The sequence below is a fragment of the Pleurodeles waltl genome, chromosome 7, assembly GCF_031143425.1.
Source record: "Pleurodeles waltl isolate 20211129_DDA chromosome 7, aPleWal1.hap1.20221129, whole genome shotgun sequence".
Classification (NCBI taxonomy): domain Eukaryota; kingdom Metazoa; phylum Chordata; class Amphibia; order Caudata; family Salamandridae; genus Pleurodeles; species Pleurodeles waltl.
In genome coordinates, this window is record NC_090446.1 from 1,322,166,789 (window position 1) to 1,322,191,635 (window position 24,847).

General features: G+C 41.6%; 1 protein-coding gene across 1 annotated transcript in view; it reads right to left on the reverse strand.

The window, feature by feature from the left end:
* Positions 1-4,809: 4,809 nt before the first annotated feature.
* The window catches only part of LOC138246247 (cytoplasmic phosphatidylinositol transfer protein 1-like), a 225,102-nt gene continuing 205,064 nt past the window's right edge, over positions 4,810-24,847 (reverse strand). The window contains exons 9-10 of the mRNA XM_069200662.1: positions 10,177-10,263; positions 4,810-7,287 (exon numbers count right to left, since the gene is read on the reverse strand). Of these exons, the coding sequence (XP_069056763.1) occupies positions 7,133-7,287; positions 10,177-10,263 (242 nt within the window). The 3' untranslated portion in view covers positions 4,810-7,132. The remainder of the gene's footprint in view (positions 7,288-10,176; positions 10,264-24,847) is intronic.

A 24,847-nucleotide genomic window follows, 5' to 3' on the forward strand; every position in this document is an offset into this window, starting at 1 on the left:
TTCACTATGATATTAAACATTTATTCAATGTGATGATCTCACGTGATTCCATACATGTCAAAATCCCAATCACAATGACCAGAGACCAAACATAAATGTTCAGGATTTAAGATTTAGAATTTCTGGGAGAGGTTAGAGATGGCAGTATAGTTCTTCATCCCCATTGATCCCATATGGGGGTCTTAGTTTTTAATCTGACTATAAGCCTAGATTCTAGGTGTCTCAACTGTTATACTCTATCACCTCCTGTTTCATGGTTTTTCACCACCTCTATACCAATCAGCTCCAACATGGTTTTTCAAATGTTTAGTCATTGCATAGTTACTGTCACCATTTTGTACTGCTCTTATGTGTTCTAAAATTTGTTTTTTTAAAGGACAAATAGTACTGCCCACATATCTCATGCCACAGAGAAATTCTATCACATACACTACAAACGTAGTATCACATGTGATCCTATCATCAATTATAAAGTCTCTGCCATGAGAGTCCTCTATTTTCTTTCTCTTGCTACCAATTCTGCATGCTTTACATTTGTTACAACAGAAAAAACCCTTTTGTGAAGTTGTTAGCCAATTGGACACAGATGGTGATTCAAAATTACTTTTCACTAGCTTATCTTTCAAAGATGGTACTTTCCTATTTGTTACATAAGGACGTTCTCCCACTCTTTGACCAACATCCATATCTTTTTTGATCAAGTGCCAGTGTCTATTTAGGACATTCAGAATTTGTGCATTTTCCTTACTATAGTCCAAGATCAATCGTATCTTCTCATCTTCCTCCACTGATCTTTGATCTACCACTTGCACCAGAGTCTGTTTTCTATTTTTTTTGTCTTGCTTTTTGTTTTCCTTGTTTTACATTTCTGATCTTGTATCCTCTTGCCAAGAACCTTAGTTCCATTTCTTCAAACTTCATCTCCATATCATCTACTTTGGAACAGTTTCTCTTTATCCTGATAATCTCCCCATATGGGAAACTTTTGAGGAGTGATTTAGGGTGGAAGCTTGATCCATATAGGATACTGTTCGTGGCTGTTGGTTTTCGGTACAATGTTGTTTGCAGTGTGTTCTCTTCTATGTACACCTTGACATCTAAAAACTCTATAGAGACCTTACTCATTTTGTATGTAAATTGGAGTCCTATGTTATTACTATTTAATTTGTTGAAGAATTCCACAAACATGTCTTCGGTACTATTCCAAATTATGAACAGGTTATCTATGTACCTTAACCAGACTAAGGGCCAGATGTATCATCACGGCCCTTTGTGATTCGGAAATAGCGATTTCTTAAAAATCGCAAATGCTATTACCGAATCGCAAATTGCGATACCGGCCCCATTCGCAGCTACGGGCCTGTTGGCCCATATCTGCGAATTTTTTGCATTTCCAAAATTGCGATTTCTGAACCAGAAATCGCAATTTTGGAAATGCTAAACCCCAGGGTGCTGGGGGGCTAAGGCCCCCTCAGCTGCACCCCAAAAAATTTTGGGGGGACATGTAAGGTGCACACATGCCAAAAGGGCATGTGTGCTTTACATGTACAATTTAAAAATGCATTTTAAAATTTTGCACATGGTTACCACCAAGTTCAACTTGGTGGTAATTAGCGATTCCTAAATGCCAAAATCGCATTTAGGAATTGCTTCATACATGTGCTAAGAAATCGCAAATAAGGAATCCTTATTTGCGATTTCTAATTTAGAGAGTCACAATTTGCAACTCTCTAAACAGGGTCGCAATTTTAAGGAATCGCTATTTTATTTCATACATTTTGAACTGGCATTTTGCATTCGCAAACGGGCATTCGCACCGTTTGCAAATGCAAAATGCTTTCATACATCTGGCCCTAAGACTTTCTCCATGTAATGTTCGTTTTCTTCCCCCCAAGCTATGGACTTCTCCCACCAGCCCATGGTTAGATTTGCATAGGTTGGAGAAAATGAAACTCCCATGGCTGTCCCACAAATCTGTTGGTAAATGTCAAGGTTAAAGATAAGTACATTGTTATGCAATCATATTTCTATCATTTCCGCTAACATTTCCGAATGTTTTAGAAAGTGAATATTTCTCTGTTGTAAAAACCATTTCACTGCTTTCATACCCAAATCATGCGATATTGCTGTGTACAGAGACACAACATCTATGGTAATTAATGTATAATCCGCCTGCCATATTATTCCTTCCAAGCACCTTAGGAAATCTCTTGAGTCTTTTATATATGAATTAAGGTCCCTTACCATCGGGGCTAAAAAATTATATACATATTCAGATACTTTTTCATATCATGAACCACAGCTAGATATAGGTCTCCCTGGGGGTTTCTTTAATGTCTTGTGGATTTTTGGTAAGAAATACAAAGGAGGCAAAATTGGATTGTCATTCCTCATGAAGTTAAGTTCATCTCTACTGATCAATCCATCTGCACACCACTTCTCCAGTTTCTCATTTAGATCCAATACCAAGTTGTTCATTGGATTTTTACTCAATTTACAGTAATTTGTTTTCACCCGAAGTTGTTTATAGGCCTCTTCTAAGTAGTAATTTTTGTCCCAAATCACAATGTTTCCTCCTTTATCCGCTGGTTTTATCAATATATCCTGATTTGCCATCTATTCCTTTAAAGCTCCTCGTTGTTCTTTCGTCAAATTTTCTTGTTCTTTTTTATTTCCATCATATTGGATTTTCTCCAAGTCCAAAACAACTAGATCAAGCAACATATTGATCTTATTTCCTGGTGTTAGGACTGGACAGAATTTAGATTTGGGTTTGAACTTTGTATTCTCCCATTGTTCACAATCAATCCCCAATGTAGATAGTACTCAAGTACTCAAGCCAAACCACCAGTGTACCACTCCGGCCGCCAGGGTGGTAACAGCCGCTGGGCTGGAGACTTCTGTCTCCAGCCAGGCAGCCGTCACAATCCCACCCCTGGGATTATGACCCCACCTACCGCCATGGTTCTCGTGGCAAGCTTACTGCCACGTGAACCACGGCGGTAGGCACTATCAGTGCCAGGGAATTCCTTCCCTGGCACTGATAGGGGTCTCTCCCGCTCCCTCCCGGAGACCTCCCCCAACCTCTCCCTCCTCCCCCCCACACATTTTCACACCCACACGCGCACACACATACACACACGCATACCCACATCCATCCACGCATGCACACATACATACCCACAACCTCAACCCACACCAACATACTCTGCCACACACATGCATTCACAATACACAACATACACGTACACTCACATTCAGGCATTCACGCACATATTCAACGTGACTCACACCCACATGCATGCAATCATAAACAGACACCCCCCACACACACACAACACCCCCACACACACAATGCCCCCCACCCCCCTCTCCTGTCAGAGCACCCGAATTACCTGCGTGTAGGGTGTCCTCCGGCTGGAGACGGGACACGGCGCTGCTGTCAGCAGCAGCGTCTGCCAGCTAAACACCGCCAGGCCTTATCATTGCTCATGATACAGAAGGCAGTGTTTTGCTGGTGTGACGCTGCTGCTGACAGCAGGGCCACCTTACCGCCGTCCGCCGCCATGACCAGAAGGCTGGCGGAATACTGTTGAGGGTCATAATGCGGGTGGGCGGCTGGTAGCCACGGTGACGGTATGTTGGTGGCCATTGCCGTGGCGGTAGGCGGCAGTTACCGCCAATGTCTTAATGAGGGCCTAAGTTTTCAATCGATTGACAAATTGTGAAGGACATCAATTCAATATATTTCTTGTATCAGCCATAATATGGAAGGCCACTTCCTGTTCCAGTGTCTCACTCAGAAATCCTACTCTTCTAATCCACTCTGAGATGGTGATAAAACAAATCTTGCTAATTGTAAAATGATAAATGTCTGCAATGGGAGTTAATTTAAAAAGGAAAAAAACATTAAAATGTTGGTTGTTTGCATTTGGGAACCGGGTCAGAACATTAAGGCTGTGTATCATTGACAATGAATTGCAAACCCAATATTTATTGGGCACAATTGTTTTATAAAAGGTTTAGGGGTTTGCTTAGATTTTGCAGTAGGCCCCACAAATAATACTAAAATAAACTGGTCTTTATTAATTTATTTAATTATTCAGGGGTTTTGTAGAGCACCATGAATAACCTTTTAGTTACTTCAGAATGTTAATATGTGTACCAGACTAATATAGGGCAGTTATAGTCCGATCAGTAATAGGGGGATTGGTTCAATATTCTGTATTTGCAATTCTCATGAGCAGGAGATTCAGAGGAAAGCAAGCCAGAAGTGTACAGTGAAGTGTGCCCTCGGGGTCAAATTAGGTGTTGTTAAATTGACAGCTTCTTTTGAACCAGATAATTTTATGGTGCGGGCCTTGAAGGAATGACAGCATTTTTTCCAACTGAGATGATATCAGCCTCTTTAAAAAAATTAAGAAGTGGACAGCTAGGCATTACAGACTTCATTAATGACTGTTTTTACATTTTGAACTATTAATATATATTTTTAATATAATAGTGTAATTTCATTTAGGCAGTTACTTGGTAATCCAAGTTTTGGCAGTAGTGAGATCTGGGGCACATGAAGACGAAATGTGTCTAAGATCACATAATATTAACAAATGACCCTAACCCTAGTCTCTGTGTAACCAGAAGTGTAGAAAGGTCCTGCTATATTATATTATCCACTCATGTGATGTCTGCAGGAGAATCTATAGTTTATGCTTATTTATTTGAATATTTTTATAGCATGAATATGATTGAAGAGGAAAGCACACAACTTATTTTAGAATACACACTGATATCTCGGTGGGTAGAGGCAGATTAAAGATGAAGGAAAAGAAGTTAGTTTAATGCTTTGTAATTGCTGATGAAATTTACTTAGTTTGTGTATGAAAATGCATGTTACAAAATTCAAGTCACAACTGCTTTGTGTTTAATGCTAAGATTCAAAAACAAAATCTCAGTATCTGCCATAAAACATTTGACATCAAAGAAGACACATGTGGCACATTGATTTAAATGAGTTCCATCTTGATGAAACCTTCAGGTGTCCATTTGGTTGGAACATGCAGATTCCCTGGACAGTATCAACAAAGTATTAAACCAAAGGATGGCTTTACTTGTCATTGGATCAAAGTAATCCTTCCAATTTTAGCAAATCTCTGAATCTCACCATAGTCCTCTCTCTTTTTCAGTCTCTCTTTTTAAGTGGGGGTGGTCAACAGACTCTTAAACGTGGATGTAGAGCAAGAGCACATATGTAAGGTAAAAAATTGTCACAAATAAAACAAATTGTGTGAAAAGAGGAGAAAAGGCAAAAACAAACCAATAGTGGATTATTTGTTACGACTAGCACATATAGTAGCATATTTATATACACTTTTTAGCTAACCACTGTACAAAACAATTCAGGTAGTTATGCAGACCAGTGGAATCTAATTGTGGCATAAAAAATGCAGTTCAAGAAACTTTCATATTTGACAGTAGTCTGTCAGACAGGCACCTGTAATCTTCACTGCAGCAAAGAACAGAGAAAATAACCAATTAAGCATAACATTTCCTAGAATAAAATCGATGAAAGATGAATACAAGCCGAAAGTACTAATAGTCTCACAGATTTATGAGGTTACTTGCAGAAAACTCTGACCTAGTAAAAACCACTATAATTCCCTTTTAACTAGGCATCCTTTATGCCATCATACCAGTTAGAATGTGATTTATAAAGAAGCATTGTGTTAGGAAACCCACAGTACAATCCTTTAATTAGCCAACTTCTCAAAGTGTACATTTTAGTTCTGAAAGAAGGTTTCAGCATTCCAACTTTCCAATGTAGCTGTAAACAAATGTCAGTTTTGTCATTTACAAATACCATACAAATATTAGTTTTATGGTCAGAAGGAACTTAAAGATGGGTAGGAAAAGATCAGCTAATAAGAACTTGTTCACAATGAAGGCTAAATCAAAGATTTGCAGTGCATTACGAAGGATCCTAACTGCAGCACTGCCTTAATGTATAGCGAGTATGTAAACTACTGATAAAACATCACTGCTTGAATAATATATTCCCAGTGACTGTAGATCATGCCAAATGCCTCATATCAAGTGATATTTAGAAAATCAAAATGACATTCAAACTCACCACGTTACTCTGTTTAAGAGTTGATAAATGTTCAGTGGCATGTTCAGTCCATTTTCAATGAGATATCATATCTAAACTTTTAAAAACATTGCCTCAAACATGCACACAATAGGGCCTTGGAAACCCACTCCATGGTCACCAAACTTAAGAACCATGAAGAGATTCCCAAAGTGTTTCTTCTTATTCAGGAATACAAAACATTGACACATTTTCTCTTCCAAAGTCCACATTGATATTCTACACAAAAGTGATTTCTTAGGTTGTAACATCAAAAGGGTAACTTTTTCTCTTCTTTGTGACAGTAATAATAATTGTCTAACTTTTGGTCCTGACGTCTCATGTAAAAAAAAATAAAAAAAAATCACATTCATAAACCTTATTAGAGTAAAAAAAACAGTATTGCTAATTTACTGCTGTACTCTTTTTACAAATGTATAATCGTTTAGTGGCACCATCATTCTCCTTTGACTCAAAAAGGAAATTTTAATATGGTTTTTGGAGGAATCCCTCAAGATCATTTCTCTAATAATCCTAGGAAGCCTTTCTGTACTACATTTAATCACAATAAAGAGAGTCATTGATAATTTCTTTTTTTTTTTTTTTTACAGATATAAAACTAATCTCACATTCTCCCTAGAAATCCCAAGGTCCACAGAGAATGTCTCTCCAAAAGGGATTTCTGAACTTGTAACATCAAAAATGTAACTTCATCTCTTCTTTGTAACATTTAGAATAATGATTGTCTAGCTTTTTGCCCCTATATTCCCCCATTTCTAACAAATGAATAATAATGCCATCTCCCAATTACAAATTCCCTTCATGAAGGTAAGTCAATGCTGTTACAATCCAGATGGCTATAAGCATAACAGCCTCTCAAGTCTGCAAAAGTTCTCAGATGAAAGACTGCAGTATCGCCAGCAGGGAACAACAAATTAGGGCATACTGTTAGCATGCTGGTTCAGAACAGGGTGGCTGGATGACCAGTTACTGAAAGATGGCTAACTGTTATTCTGGAGCTGAGGGCAAGCGAGTCCGAGGCTTCTGCTCATGGGAGTCAGTGGTGTCTGCAAAAGCATGGGCATCACTGCCACTGTTCCAAGAAGTTGAACGGTTAATGGAACATCTTCCTCCACCGATAGGTACAGGTGAAATTGTATCATCTGTGGGTGAAAGATTATAAAATATTTTGTGTTAGATTATTTTCAAGCAAAGCTGTACTAGTCTATCGCCCTGTGAATGGATTTTTTGCAGAGTTGTGTTGTGAAACTTACCATCAGGTCTGTCACAGCTAAACTACCAAAGGTTTTTTAAGAGGCCACAAACTAATTGCACTGAAAATTACCATGCAACACAAGACTGCCCTTTGGCTATTACACAGATTGAACTCTTTGTGAGTGAGTACCAACATTTGGTGATCTACATTGCTAGTTGAAGTGTTCTTTTTTGTTGGAAAGCTTGGCCCTCAATTTTAATTCATGGATAGCATGTATGCCAGCACCTCACATCCATCATTCATTCATGCCTTCTTACCCACATCTTAGCACCAAAAGTATGACATCTCATAAAAGAGTCAATTAGTCAAAAGTCAATCCCATCATTCCACGCCTTTTAACATTTAAATGATAAAGGGGTGTTTGAACCCAGAGGAAGAGGTATCAGCACCTTATTAAATTGTATTGGGTATGGTTGAGATTTCAGCAAGACAAAGATTACAATACACATAAATATAGCCAAAATCACTGTGCTCCCTATTGGAAAGACCAGCCCGAAAGTATGACTTACTGCTCCTTTAAAGAAAGAAAGGTTGTCACTTTGTTCACAATAATTGGGCTTTTTTTTTACTTTTTACAATAAGTCTACATTGTGTTCAGCATGGTGATCAGCATATATAGAAAATCTTTTGATCCTTAAGAGTGCTTTGCAGTTCTTTTTCTAGATGTAATATTTTTTACAACATTTCTGTAACAATCCTGAAAGTGTTAGTATAATAGTGGCTAGATAGAACTTTTATCACTATTAGTAAAAAATAGGATCATGTATGTAGTCAAAAATATAGGTTTTATACTGTGGCAACACACAACCCTTTTGGAGATGCGGATCTTTAGGCAGAGGAAGATGAACAGGGAGGACTACACTTTTACAGAGGGACTTGCTGCTACATCTTTATTGCTCTCTTTTGTTCACAAAGTCCCTTAGCAAAGGTTTCTAGCATAGAAACTTGAATATACAAGTATTCTTTGCCCACAGAATGGCCATAATCTTTATAGAAACAGCTTCTGTGAAAACAATGCATTTAGTCATGGATGTTTATTACATTTACGCAGCACCTGTGGCAAAGAGTGAGAAAATTGGTTTTCAGAAAGGTTAATTATGAGGGGCAAGCAGAGTGGTGCTGTCATCAGGCGTTTTGCAGGTTAATCTTGAAACGAGGGACATTTCATAAGCTGACAATGGAGATCATGAAAAAGTTGCACATTAAGAGATTGAGGACCATCATGAGCAGATTGGGCATTCGGGATCACGTACTGCTGCACATAAGCAAGAGCTGGTAGTGACATCTGAAATTTTGTGGGATGTTTGAGATGACAAATATGCCACACGGTGACAGGGGCAAACAAGAGTTGTTGAGGTGATAAGCAGGTAGAGGTCATGAGCTTGTTGGTTATTAGAGGCTCTTGAGCTACCACAAATGTTTATGGGCAGATATTGGACTACTCAGCAGTAAGATAGCCAGTCCCTCCCCCATCCCCCCCAATGTAATGAGGTATGCTTAAGGTGATGGTTGAGATCACAAAATGGTTAAACTTTGTGAAAATGCATGAGCAGCTGGAGCTTCTTTTAATGTCTGTTTTGTTATTTACTGGTATGAGATGTATTTTAAACTGCTGAGAGAATTTAAAAGCCATTTAGAGAAAGGCCTGTGCTGATGTTGGCATTATTGATGTATTTGTTGATCATATAATGTAGAATTAACAAGGTGTCCATTGACATGTTAGCAAATAAATGAAAAACAATTTCGGTAGTTACTCTCAATATTTCTGAACTCACTGGGAGAAGTTTTTGAAGTATTATGACAGATTGGTCTTCTTTCAGTACTTGAGCTGCTAATTATGCTTTCATGAGCTGATGAGCGAAATCAAGCTGTGCCAGTGAGTAATGAGATTTATAGGGAATGTTTGTACTAATGCAGAGGATTAAACGCTGGAAGTGTTAGTGGGAACAAATTGGATGCATATTAGCTAATGAGCTAACAATGCTACACTAACTGTAGCATTCTGGATATTTTGGTCATTAGGAAAATCTTGTAATGCCACTTTCATGGATTAATTCATGAATGCATGAATTTCTGAAGCTCTCAATACTTTTTGTCTTGAGATTCATGGGCTGATATTACAGCTGTGCTTGCCTGAGGCTTTCTGTAACCTTTTTCTTATGACCTGGTTAAGTTTCACTGATATATTGAAGGGGTTGAGGAGTTGTCAACCTGTAGGAACTCTTGATGATTTTTAATATGTGATTGTGAAAATCAAAAGCCAATGGGTCATTAATTATCCCATGGACTTCTTATGGTGTTCCTAAAATCATGGAAAGCTACATTATGACTGACCTGACTGTGAAAAAATACAGGGTGGTTGTAATCATGAGCCAATTAAGAAAGTCATGAGCTGACTGCAGTATTTTTGATTGTTTATGGTTTCCATGAACAATTGGTATAAAGTACAGAGTTTTGTGTTAGGTGGTGAGATCATGGTTTCTGAGTATGTTTATGATCAGATAACAAACTTCATACACTTCTAGAAGTAGTCCTAAGGTAGTTCATAACCATCCCGTCTATCTTCCCTCTCTTCTGATTCCAATTGTTTTTTCTTGATGCCCATGTTGTTTACAAGATTAATATAACACATGATCTCAACTTTTCCTTCCTTCCTTGATTAGTCTTATTGCCTACTGCCTTATCTGTTTGATAAACCTCTCCACCTCCTTTTCCTCTCCGCACACCCACTTGTTTTGTATCCACTCCTTCCCAGTTCTGGAACATCTCATTTCACCTGAAGGTGTTTTCTGAGACTTGACTTTATTGTTTGTTTCCTCTTGGAGCAGCATCTCGAACTTCCGCACATCTTCCAAGGACATACCTGGAAAAAAAAAGATGGACCACAATTACACAGCACGTTCTAGCCCTAAGAACATTGGATTGAGAGTGCATGAGATGCCACATGTGCTGTAGGCAAGAATAGTAGTGCAAGCCAGAAAACACACTATTGTGTTGGGACAACAAATCAGATGTAAATCCAGTGATCTGATTCAGGAACAATATCTTGTCATAGGCAAAATGCACATAAACTCCCTAGTGAATATTCAAAGTAGTATATATTCTTAGGTTTTCTTTTTGTTTTAAATCTTCAACAATGTGCTAAAAAGAAGGCAGACATTTAAAGAATCTTCAAATTAAAAACAACTCTCATTTATCTGGCTAAATCCCACTGCTCCAAGGATGTAATTAGATTGTGTATTTTGTTACATGTTTCCATTGGAACATTGCAAGTACATTTCAAATATATAGCAATCCCAACGTACAGGCTGCACCTGGATAAGAAGCAATGGAACAAATAGCACTTAACATCTTTTTTATTGCTTTTCCATTTGCTTTGCACTCATTCTTTGCTGCTTGACTCCATACTCAGACGCTCACTGACAAGAAGTACCACTACCGGATTCAATACATTCAAATTCAACTCCAAGGACCTAATTAAGCCACATGTTTTCAACTATACTTTGCAATTATTGTGGTCCCATTCACCAACAGAGCATAACTTACCTGAAACCTAAAGTGGTTACACCAGCTCTTGTCTTGAGGTCAAAACGCATTGACAGAACATACTAAGGAAAATTGGACCACATAAACCCCAAAACAATTTCTGCCCTGTTACCATCTGTGAAATCCAGGGAGGCCCTACACCGAAACAGAATCCACAAATCTTGTTGAGGGAGATTCAAAGTAGGCTGTGTAACAATCTGAGTACAAACCCCCATGAGACTTTACAAATAGTGGACTAGTGAAAATGATTTCATACCTACCTTCCCTTTCGCGTAAATACTTTTTGATCCGGGTCCATGATTTGTAAATTTTATTTGACAAATTAATTAATGAATGCATGCACTTCATGTACAGCTTATTATTGTTTTACTCTACTGGCGCACATTTGGAACATTGGTGAGGGTAAACACCTCATGGGTTTCTCCTTCCTTTTGGGAGCAATAAACACTGTAATTTTTAATGACAATATGTAGGAGGCTGGCCTGGTTTGTAGTGGTACCAAGGGGTACTTACACTCTGCACTAGGTCCAGTTATCCCTTATTAGTGCAGAAGAGGTGTCTAGCAGCTTAGGCTGATAGGAAAGGTAGCTTAGCAGAGCAGCTTAGGCTGAACTAGGAGGCGTGTAAAGCTCCTACTATACCACTGGTGTCATATGCACAATATCATAAGAAAACACAATACACAGATATACTAAAAATAAAGGTACTTTATTTTTATGACAATATGCCAAAAGTATCTCAGTGAGTACCCTCAGTATGAGGATAGCAAATATACACAAGATATATGTACACAATACCAAAAATATGCAGTAATAGCAATAGAAAGCAATGCAAGCAATGTACAGTCACAATAGATTGCAATGAGAGCACATAGGTATAGGGGCAACACAAACCATATACTCCAAAAGTGGAATGCGAATCACGAATGGACCCCAAACCTATGTGACCTTGTAGAGGGTCGCTGGGACTGTAAGAAAACAGTGAGGGTTAGAAAAATAGCCCACCCCAAGACCCTGAAAAGTGGGTGCAAAGTGCACCTAAGTTCCCCAGAGAGCACAGAAGTCGTGATAGGGGAATTCTCCAAGGAAGACCAACACCAGCAATGCAACAACAATGGATTTCCAGACGAGAGTACCTGTGGAACAAGGGGACCAAGTCCAAGAGTCACGATCAAGTCGGGAGTGGGCAGATGCCCAGGAAATGCCAGCTGTGGATGCAAAGAAGCTGCCACTGGATGGTAGAAGCTGTGGATTCTGCAACAACGAAGAGGACTAGGAACCTCCCCTTTGGAGGATGGATGTCCAACGTCGTGAAGAAACTTGCAGAGGTATTCCCAATCAGAAAGACTGCAAACAAACCTTGCTAGCTGCAAGGGTCGCGGTTAGGGTTTTTGGATGCTGCCCAGGAGGGACCAGGATGTCGCCAATTGCATGAGGAGACAGAGGGGGCGTCCAGCAAAACAAGAAGCCCACTCAGAAGCAGGCAGCACCCGCAGAAGTGCCAGAACAGGCACTACGAAGAAGAGTGAACCGGAGCTCACCCGAAGTCACAAAAGAAGGTCCCACGACGCCGGAGGACAACTCAGGAGGTCGTGCACTGCAGGTTAGAGTGTCGGTTACCCAGGCTTGGCTGTGCACAAAGGAAATCCTGGAAGAGTGCACAGGAGCCGGAGCAGCTGCAAACCATGCGGTATCCAGCAATGCAGTCTGGCGTGGGGAGGCAAGGACTTACCTCCACCAAACTTGGACTGAAGAGTCACTGGACTGTGGGAGTCACTTGGACAGAGTTGCTGAGTTCCAGGGACCACGCTCGTCGTGCTGAGAGGGGACCCAGAGGACCGGTGATGCAGTCTTTTGGTGCCTGCGGTTGCAGGGGAAAGATTCCGTCGACCCACTAGAGATTTCTTCGGAGCTTCTAGTGCAGAGAGGAGGCAGACTACCCCCACAGCATGCACAACCAGGAAAACAGTCGAGAAGGCGGCAGGATCAGCGATACAAGGTTGCAGTAGTCGTCTTTGCTACTTTGTTGCGGCTTTGCAGGCTTCCAGCGCGGTCAGCAGTCGATTCCTTGGCAGAAGGTGAAGAGAGAGATGCAGAGGAACTCTGATGAGCTCTTGCATTCATTATCTAAATAATTCCCCAAAGCAGAGACCCTAAATAGCCAGAAAAGGAAGTTTGGCTACTTAGGAAGGAGGATAGGCTAGCAACACAGGTAAGAGCCTGTCAGAAGGAGTCTCTGACGTCACCTGCTGGCCCTGGCCACTCAGAGCAGTCCAGTGTGCCAGCAGCACCTCTGTTTCCAAGATGGCAGAGGTCTGGAGCACACTGGAGGAGCTCTGGGCACCTCCCAGGAGAGGTGCAGGTCAGGGGAGTGGTCACTCCCCTTTCCTTTGTCCAGTTTCGCGCCAGAGCAGGGCTGGGGGATCCCTGAACCGGTGTAGACTGGCTTATGCAGCGATGGGCACCATCTGTGCCCATCAAAGCATTTCCAAAGGCTGGGGGAGGCTACTCCTCCCCAGCCCTGACACCTTTTTCCAAAGGGAGAGGGTGTAACACCCTCTCTCCGAGGAAGTCCTTTGTTCTGCCTTCCTGGGCCAAGCCTGGCTGGACCCCAGGAGGGCAGAAACCTGTCTGAGGGGTTGACAGCAGCAGCAGCTGCAGTGAAACCCCGGGAAAGGTAGTTTGGCAGTACCCGGGTCTGTGCTAGAGACTCGGGGGATCATGGAATTGTCTCCCCAATGCCAGAATGGCATTGGGGTGATAATTCCATGATCTTAGACATGTTACATGGCCATGTTCGGAGTTACCATTGTGACGCTATACATATGTAGTGACATATGTATAGTGCACGCGTGTAATGGTGTCCCCGCACTCACAAAGTCTGGGGAATTTGCCCTGAACAATGTGGGGGCACCTTGGCTAGTGCCAGGGTGCCCACACACTAAGTAACTTAGCACCCAACCTTTACCAGGTAAAGGTTAGACATATAAGTGACTTATAAGTTACTTAAGTGCAGTGGTAAATGGCTGTGAAATAACGTGGACGTTATTTCACTCAGGCTGCAGTGGCAGGCCTGTGTAAGAATTGTCAGAGCTCCCTATGGGTGGCAAAAGAAATGCTGCAGCCCATAGGGATCTCCTGGAACCCCAAGACCCTGGGTACCTTAGTACCATATACTAGGGAATTATAAGGGTGTTCCAGTATGCCAATGTAAATTGGTGAAATTGGTCACTTAGCCTGTTAGTGACAATTTTGAAAGAAATGAGAGAGCATAACCACTGAGGTTCTGGTTAGCAGAGCCTCAGTGAGACAGTTAGGCATCACACAGGGAACACATACATATAGGACACAAACTTATGAGCACTGGGGTCCTGGCTAGCAGGGTCCCAGTGACACATAACAAACATACTGAAAACATAGTGTTTTCACTATGAGCACTGGGCCCTGGCTAGCAGGATCCCAGTGAGACAGTGAAAACACCCTGACATACACTCACAAACAGGCCAAAAGTGGGGGTAACAAGGCTAGAAAGAGGCTACTTTCTCACACAATAATATTACATTGAAAAAAGCATGACAGAGCAGAATTTGTGCTCTCCCTTTTACAAAAGATATAAATATAATAATCAGTAGAAGGATACATTGTATAAATTATCAGCATGATACAATAGATTAATGTGTGTAAAGTACAATAAATAATTTAAAAGTGCAGTGGGAAAGGGGTTATACATTATATATAGCTTGATCAAGGTTGGTTCAAACCTCAGCCTTTTTCCATGTTTTTTTGCAGCCTCTCTCCTTCTCGCCTTGTCTATAATTGTCACACGAGCATCTAGAGGTTCTTATTCTGTTTCAGAAGTTCTCTTCTCTACTATGAACCTGTGTCAACCTTGGTCTGTCTTCCACTACTGGCTTCTCCCCAATCTATATATGCTATGCACTGTGGCTCTTGATCATGGCGCAATCTCAGGCTGTGATGGCTATGGTACAATCCTGGAATGGTTATGCAGTTAATGTGAATCTCTCTCAACTATCTGATTGACAATCTCCAGTGCCATCAACATGCTGGCGCCAAGACACTGTTCAATCTCAGGGTTAAAGACCATAGGTCACTGCACAATCACACCCAATTTCAAATATACTACATTAATATACTATGAAAATATAAATGTACCCTACACATTGTAGTAAATTCACTACCTTTAGCAATTCTCTATTTACAAGTGTAAATTTACATATAAGTGTAGGGGGTGGAGCCAACTTTACAAGTGTAAAGTTGCCACTAGAAACTTTTCGCAAGTAGATTGAGGTCTCTGCCTCCTTGGCAGATATCTTCCTAGGGTAAAGTATAAAGAAAGGTAAAAAAGTTTAATAAACATAAAACAAAATATTAAAACCATTTTCTGCTAAATATGAACATAAAATATATGTGCATGATTTAAAAAATGCTGCATTATTGAATTATTGTTGAATTAAATATCCAACTAATTTAAATATATTAAATTAAATTATTTTCTCTTAGAAATATTTAAAAAAGCAAAGTAAAATGGTTATATTTATTTATTACATAGTTACAATTACTACAACCTAAGTATAGAATTAATTTAAATTAAAGCATTAAAAAAAATAAAAAATATTAAAGTTAGTCAAAGACAGGCTTTATTCGGTCAATTAACCATCAAAGCATCACAATACATTAAAATCCCCATATCTCCACACCACAAGCGGCTGCTCCCTGTGCCTTTGCCAAATAAATCTTGATAGCTGGAGTTACAGCTTTTGTCATCAAACTTTTGTAAAAGCGCAGATTATGTACTGCCCTATGCTGTAAAAGCCCCACACCTTTACTGATCTGGTCCTCCCAGTGTAATTTACTTGTTAACCTCACACCCAGTAATCTATTAAACTAGCCTTGCTTAGAGAGACTCCATCCAATTTAATAGTGCATCTCTTGCAAGGTCCAGAATTAAATACCATCAATTTAGTTTTGCTGATATTCAACTCCAGCCCATAGTCTATACAAAATAATTTAAATCTATCAACAAGACTTTGGAGACCCATTGGTGTCTTAGAGATAAGAAGGGAGTCATCAGCAAAGAGAAGAATATGAATTTTCTGTGCTTACAGTGAAGGAGCATCGTTCTGGCAGGAAGTTAGGGCCTGCACCACCTCATTGATAAATAGGGTAAATAGTATCAGAGCCAACACGCAGCCCTGACTAACACCCCTCAGAATAGGAATTTTTTCAGTCAGCTCGCCTTGATTACATCGCACTTGCGCATATGTGTTTTCGTGCAACCGCTTTAGCATTTGGATTATATTAGCTGGGGTTCCTAATCTATGTAACACTTCCCACAATTTTTTCTCTTGGGACCAGATCGAAAGCAGATCGTAGGTCTACAAAAACAACATATAAGGGTTGCTTGGCAAGGGCTACATATTTCCAATATAAGATGGGCAACCTAAAAACCTGATCAACTGTGCTGGTTTTTGGGCGGAAACCCGCCTGTAGGGGAGAAAGGACCTGGCGGTCTTGAACCCAACTTGTTAGCCTCCCTAGTAGTTGTTTAGCAAACAATTTCTGTAAATTGTCAATGAGACTAATAGGTCTACAGTTGATTGGGAGATTTGCATTGCCCTTTTTATAAATAGGGATGATTTTGGCCCCTTTCCACGTACTCGGGATTACACCACCTGCAGCAATTTTATTCAAGATCAAATTTATGTACCAGGACCATATGATTGGCTCTGATTTATAAAGATCTTCCAGAAGCTTATACGGTCCAGGAGCTTTGCCTGATTTTAGTGAATTGATTGCATCAAGGGTTTCCATCAAAGAGAAGAAAATATAATCCTCAGGAGTGTGGGCACCCACCCCTGGTAAATCAAGACTAATATTCACATTTGACATAAATGAGAGAACAAGATCACAACTTGAAGAATCGGATAGCAAAACATGATCAGGTTTGGCATAAAGACGAGTGAAATGATGCACCCAGCTTTCTGGTTGTATGTGATTCTTGATATTGCTCCTGCCCCCTCTTTGCCTTTTGGACAACAGTTCCCAGAACAGCGTATTATTGTTAGATTTTGAAGCATCCAGTAGTTCCCGCCAGATGGAGTCTTCCATTAGCCTTTTTGCTTGTGATATAGACTCCTTGTATGGCTTGTTGAATCTTCCCTAAGGAGCCAGTCGTGATAGCTGTTTTTAACCCAGACTTCGCCCTGGAGCAGGCTTCATTAAACCATCCATTGCTTACCAAGTTATCATCACGGGACCTAGAGCCAGCCTTTTTGTAAAAAAAACTCTGTAATTAGACATGTTATCATGTATACTAAGTATAGGGATATCATTAACATCCTGCTCTTCATAAGCTACCAAATTGTCTACAAACCATTGATAAATCTCGCCTATCAGATAGGGATTAGACATCACCCTTGGCCAGCCAACCCTGGTATAATTATTGTTCAAACATGGGGATGGAACCACTATGTATTGATTATTAAGAGTTCTCCTAAATACATCCCCAGAAAGGGTAAGAAGCAGGGGGTAGTGATCACTCTCACATTGCAAATCCACCCCCATGTCCCTTAGCAAAGGCCACAACCTCACCTCCACCAAGAAATAATCAATAACACTTGTGGACATACAACGTTTGAATGTGGGCTCGATGTTTAGGTCAAAAGGCGTACGACCATTGCAAGCTCTAAGGCCATATTTTAAACATAAAGGGGCATATTTATACTCTGTTTGCGCCGGAATTGCGTCATTTTTTTGACGCAATTCCGACGCAAAACTAACTCCATATTTATACTTTGGCGTCAGACGCGTCCAGCGCCAAAGTCCATGGAGTTTGCGTCATTTTTTTGCGTGGACACCTACTTTGCGTTAATGATATGCAAGGTAGGCGTTCCCGTCTAAAAAATTGACTCCGAGGCATGTGCGCCGTATTTACACTCCCGGGCAAAATTCACGCCCGGGAGTGGGTGGGTCAAAAAAAATGACGTACGGCCGCTTTTGCGCCGTTTTTTAGCGCCTGGTCAGGGCAAGCGTTAAGGGACCTGTGGGCTCAGAAGGAGCCCAGAGGTGCCCTCCCATGCCCCCAGGGACCACCCCTGTCACCCTTGCCCACCCCAGGAGGACGCCTAAGAATGGAGGGACACATCCCAGGGACATTAAGGTAAGTTCAGGTAAGTGTTTTTAAAAAAAAAAAATGGTGGCATAGGGGGGCCTGATTTGTGCCCCCCTACATGCCACTATGCCCAATGACCATGCCCAGGGGACAGAAGTCCCCTGGGCATGGCCATTGGGCAAGGGGGCATGACTCCTGTCTTTGCTAAGATAGGAGTCATTTCTATGGGGGTTGGGAGTCTAAAAAAATGGCGCAAATCGGGTTGAGGCGAAAAATTTGCCTCAGCCTGACTTGCCCCATTTTTTGGCGCCCAAGCTCCATATCCCCCTACGCCGGCGCTGCCTGGTGTACGTCGTTTTTTTTCACGCACACCAGGCAGCGCCAGCGGCTAACGCCGGCTAACGTCATTGAATAAATACGGCGCCCGCATGGCGCTTCAGAATGGCGTTAGCCGGTGCTAATTTTTTTGACGCAAAACTGCGTTAGCGCAGTTTTGCGTCAAAAAGTATAAATATGGCCAAAAGAGGCCAGCTGAGAGGCCACACAAGAACGAGTACAATACCGAGAATTAATTATCTGTGGAATTCCCCAGAATTCATCCTCTTCAACCGTTAATCAGCTGAGCAAGACAGAAGGTTCAAAAGTACGAATCAGATCTCCTGCTATAATTAAAAGGGTAGACGGATGCAAAGTATGTAAAAATTTGGACAATAAAGCTAAGGTCTTGAACTCAGAACCTCATGGAACAGACCGGGCATAAACGTTAATAAAAATAATCTTAAAATTCTGCTGAAAAGAAACTTGCATACCCATTAGATCAACAGAGTCGATGTCTAATATCATATGGTCACGTTGCAGCTTCTTGTTTAAGAGAACTAGCAAGCCCCCTTTAGCATGGCCTAAACCCTTCTCTGGAGGTTGGGCAGAAATACTAAATGAAAGAAACCCATCTATATTAATTTTATCCTCGGCCAAAGTTTCCTGGAACAGACAGATGTCCTGGTTATTAATATAAATAATCCACTCTGGGTCGGCCAACTTCCTATCAAGGCCAGCTAAATTCCAAGTCATTATAACTAACTCATGGTTGTCCGACTCAATTCCATGAGTCGGGCATCCAGCCTCCTTCATGTGCATATCCTCGTTGTAAGTCCCAAATGGCACCGCCCAGTTGATCTTGTTCGTGTGCAAGTCCTCGGGGTGCAGTTATATTTCTTCTTAAATTAAAACAGGTATTGACAAATTAAACTGGTTGTTGGATGAACAGGGGAATCCCAGGAACTAGAAGGCAGTTGTGTGATCGATATCCATGATATTAGAGTAGGAAGCTTGGGAGAGTGACAATGGTTGCCTATGTCCTATTGCTGACCCTAATGGATGAACAGATTGAAAGAAGTACATTGGGCCAGGTGTCCTGGACCTTCTGCAGGCCTTAACAGGGCTGCGGCCAGAGGTGTTCCAATTGCTAAGGGGGCAGTGGATAATCAAGAGTATAGTTTCCTCCTGTTCTGTTCTTACCCACTTTCCCACCCTCTTCCACTGGAATGAGCTGTCACGCAAAGCACTGGTTACCTAATTCCTTCACTGCCTTTGAATATGAGTAAAGTAAAACAAAATGGAAGTTGAAGAATCTAGACTGTGTGAGGCCTTCATCTAGTGGGATTCCCACCCTTGCTAAGTACCATTAGTATGGTAGAAGTGGGTGCACACCTATAGAAAAAGGGATAAAGTGCACTTATAGTGATAAGGGCAAGTTCTTTCCAGAAGAAGGTACCTTTGATATAGAGCATTTGAAGAAGTTTAAGAAAATACTAAGAGGCTAAGAGCCTTAGAATAAACCCATTCAAGAGCAATGGTTAGCTGTCTTGAATGGATATGACGAAGCCATTAGACACCAGAAGGGCTCTCAAGTGTGGGGTTAAGGCATCCAAACGAAACAGAGATACCAAAATAACAATTTGAGAGATCGGGTGCATGCTTGTGCTTCTGCTGCACTGCCTCTTCCCCACTTATTTTCCTAAAGCACTAATGATATCACTGAAGAAATGGAAAAGAGAGAGAAGACACATGTTCTGAGTTTCCCATTTTGGCAGAATATGCTGGGGGTGCTTCACAGGTTGTACTTGGAAATGGTGCAGACCCTACTAAAGGTAGGGCTAATGGAGTGCAGGGAGCAGTGCGACAGGCAGCAGCATAACAGCTCCATGACAAGTGAAAGTGAGAGGCTGACACAATGATTAAGGCTTTTTCATCAATAGGGCTGTCTCATTTGTTACCCTATCAATCTGAACACAGTGGTTGGGCACACAGTCTGACTATTACTTGAGATAGTCTGCGGCTATTGGCTGGACAAATTGACAGAGACCATGAACACGTGCTCAGACCCAATAAAAGGACACCTTTTCCTTGTCTCCAGAAAAGGGGGGTGCATTACCATCTGATATGAAGAATATCAGTCATCCATTCTCCAAAATATCAGGGGACCCACAGCAATTCAGTGATGAGTTGCAAACTGTTTTTGAATGTTACAATCCTAATTAGACTGTTACAATCCGAATTAGACTAATGTTAACCAATTATTTTTGCGTTATTTTGTCAGAAGAAGCATAAATGTGTTTCACTTCAAAACCAAATGGCCACAGCAAACACCTAGAGGTAGTGCTGCTTTGATTGCTGATAGGGTGCTTGTTGGACCTGGCTTTTTGACAGGGACATCCCCAAACTTTTTGCCTCCTTCCTCCTATTTTTTCTGACCTGTTGTTGTTGGCTTTTGACCTCTGGGCACTTTACCACTGCTAACCAGTGCTAAAGTGCATATGCCCATTGTGTAAATTGTACTACTGATTGGTTTATCCATGATTGACTATTTAATTTACTTGTAAGTCCCTGGTAGAGTGCACTACATGTGCCTAGGGCAGGTAGATTAAATGCTACTAGTGGGCCTGCAGCACTGGTTGTGCCACCCACCTCAGTAGCCCCTTAACCTTGTCTCAGGCCTGCCATTGCAAGGCCTGTGTGTGCAGTTTCACTGCCACTTCGACTTGGCATTTAAAGGTACTTGCCAAGCCTAGAACTCCCCTTTTTCTATACATAAGTCACCCCTAATGTGTGCCCTAGGTAACCCCTAGAGCAGGGTGCTGTGTGGGTAAAAGGCAGGACATGTACTTGTGTGGTTATATGTCCTGGTAGTGTAAAACTCCTAAATTCGTTTTTACACTACTGTGAGGCCTGCTCCCTTCATAGGCTAACATTGGGGCTGCTCTCATACATTGTTGAAGTGGCAGCTGCTGATCTGAAAGGAGCAGGAAGGTCATATTTAGTATGGCCAGACAGGTAATATAAAATCCTGCTGACTGGTGAAGTCGGATTTAATATTCCTATCCTAGAAATGCCACTTTTAGAAAGTGAGCATTTCTTTGCACTAAAACCTTGTTGTGCCCTTCAATCCACGTCTGGCTAGGTTTAGTTGACAGCTCCTTGTGCATTCACTCAGACACACCCCAAACACAGGGTACTCAGCCTCACTTGCAAACATCTGCATTTTGAATGGGTCTTCCTGGGCTGGGAGGGTGAAGGGCCTGCCCTCACACAAAGGACTGCCACACCCCCTACTGGGACTCTGGCAGACAGGATTGAACTGAAAGGGGGCTTGGTGCATTTCTTAGACACTCTTTGAAGTCACCCCCACTTCAAAGGCACAACTTAGTATAAAACAGGGCCTTTGCCCTACCTCATCAGACACTTGCTGGAGAAGAAACCTGAACCAGAAACTACATCCTGCCAAGAAGAACTGCCTGGCTGCTCAAAGGACTCACCTGTCTGCTTTTCTACAAAGGACTGCTGCCTTGCTGTTGCCCTGCTGCCTTGCTGAACTCTTGTCTGGCTGTAAAAGTGCTCTCCCAGGGTCTTGGATAGAGCTTGCCTCCTGTTCCCTGAAGTCTCAGGACCAAAAAGACTTCTCTCTTCCTCTTGGACGCTCCGTGCGCTGAACTTTGACGCACAGCTTGTTCCGCGGCAAGAAAAACGCCGCACACCGACACTGATTGACGCGACGTCTTCGGGACGACCGAAACTTTGACGCGCGGCCTCGCAAGGACAACGCCGCCCGACTTCCCGGGAGAAATCGACGCGACGCCTGCCGTGAGATCGAAACTTTGACACACGGCCTCGCAAGGACAACGCCGCTCGACTCCGCAGGAGAAATCGACGCGACGTCTGCCGTGAGATCGAAACTTCGACGCGCAGCCCCGCAGAACGACGTGCAGCCGGAAAACAAGCAGGAAATTCCACGCACAGACCCGGGACATCTGGTACTCCCCGCAAACCACAGTAAGAGACTCCGCGCGCCGGAAAACGACGCACGACTCCCCGCGTGGAAAATAACGACGCAAGTCCGTGTGTGCTGAGGAGAAATCGACGCACACACCAGTTTTCCACGTACCTCTTCTCCTGTGGCCCTCTGAGGAGATTTTCCACCAGAAACCAGGTACTTTGTGTTTGAAAGAGACTTTGTTTACTTTCTAAAGACTTAAGACACTTTATGTCACTTTTCAGTGATATCTTTACAAATTCGTATTGCAACTTTGATCGTTTTGACCTGAAGATACCCAGATAAATATTATATATTTTTCTAAACACTGTGTGGTGTATTTTTGTGGTGTTATGCTATGGTGTTGTATGATTTATTGCACAAATGATTTACACATTGCCTTCTAAGTTAAGCCTGACTGCTCGTGCCAAGCTACCGGAGGGTGAGCACAGGCTGATTTTGGATTGTGTGTGACTTACCCTGACTAGAGTGAGGGTTCTTGCTTGGACAGAGGGCAACCTGACTGCCAACCAAAAACCCCATTTCTAACAGTGCTTATTAAATTCTGTCACTGAAGTTTGTCCTCCTAAAACTGATTGGTAAAAAAAATGACTCCCACCGATGTCCCTGATCTTTTAAATGCTGTAAATGCTGCTGAATCAGATCAAGAAGAGGTAGGAGTTGCTCTTGTACACGGTTCATTACCAGAACAGTATGTATTGGATGACAAAACAAAATCCGTCTATGTTTCTGTAGCAAATCACTTGTAGTGGTACAAAAGTGTAGTAAGATTCCTCTGAATCTAAACTAATGCCTCTACAAATGCAGGCCAGATTCAAAATTCTCTCACACTACACCATGGAGAAACAGAATGTGCTGTGCTTCATTGCTTGAAAGGTAGGAAGCAGAAACTTGGTATGTGTTCTAAGATATGGCACACTTCTGCTCTCTCCCATTGCTGGCTCACTTCAGGCAGCATAGTGTCAATGCAAGCACCCTTGTGTCATGGTGCAAGGGTGCCTACGCAACGGAGAGGATTGTTTTTGTGAACATAATCCTTATTGGCATATTCCTTTTTCTATGTGTGCTGCAGAACGCTGTATATTGCTGTAGTGGTGGGGTTTGTTTGGATGCTCCATTTGAAAATGAAAATCCTGTATTAGCGTGTTGTGAGATGAATGTGCGTTTAACGTTCATAATTTGTGAATGTTTAATCTTAAACCATGGTTGATGCTGTGGTCCACATTGTGTCCTTCCCGGCAGGCTAGTAATGTAAGTTGTAATTTAATGTAAGTTTTTCTGCAAACCGCAGGGCATCTCAAGACAGGAGCTGGAACACACCTGGTTATTGCTCAGTATGAAGATGATCTGTTGATTGTTTCTGGTTCCTCAATCCAGTGCAAACATGACTCCACACATCTGCTCATGGAATTAGCCTAACTGGCATGAAGGCTCTAAAGAAAAAACTGCATTTCTTTTTTTACCCTTCTATGGTATTTAAATCAAACATTAAAGCTGGGTAGAAGCATCAGACCGATGATCGCTGTACATAAGTTACCCTGACCTGCTATCATCTCTTAGGTGTGCACTTTAAACAAATGGATTTGGGTCTAAGTTAACACTGTAAAACCATTCATGGTTTTGTGAAATAAGATATCCCTGATCCTTTGTTATGGTCCAAAGAAGTGCTCTGCATTTACCTGATTACATGAAACTCTACATGTAGTAGTGCCATGACAGGGAGGGCTTTGCACTTGAAGTGGTGGTAGGAGACCATGGTGATAAAAAGAAACTGACTGTTCATCTACTCTTGACGACTGCTTCCATGTTTATGCCCTACTGTGGCATCTGTTTATCTTGTTGAAGAGTCTGAAAATGTTGTGCTTTGGTCAACTATCACTGTTGCTCTGTTGCTGTGCTTCAAGCTGCAGCTGCTCCATTATTGACTAAATTTCAGCATCTTTCAATGCAGAGATTGTCAGATTATGAACGTTTGTTGCACTTGCTGCTTTTGACATCACCCTGACATGTTTGCACTGATCCCAGTTTGTACTTATCCCAGCTTTAATAGCCTCATGTTTCTTGATGAAGAACCACATGACTGTATTCTCAACACTGACCACTTTATCAAACCCTATGTTGATCATGACACTCCTTTGCTTTATTGTGATCTTGTATATTATGTAAACGGTTCTTTCATCAGAAATCATGAAATGATATTGGTGCTAGTTAAGCTGTTTCCATTTTACCAGAGTCTGTTTTTAAGACGTGTACACTTCGCTCAAGTGGCAGAACAGATTGCTCTTACACATGTTTGTATGCTAGCTGCCCAGAAAATCAAAACCTTTTTCACCACTTCAAACTATGTGTATGGCATTGCCTGTGACCTTGGGCTACTCTGGATGCAGCAAGGGTTTCTTCAATTCTGTATGGACCTTACTCATAAATGGGTTTAATGTTG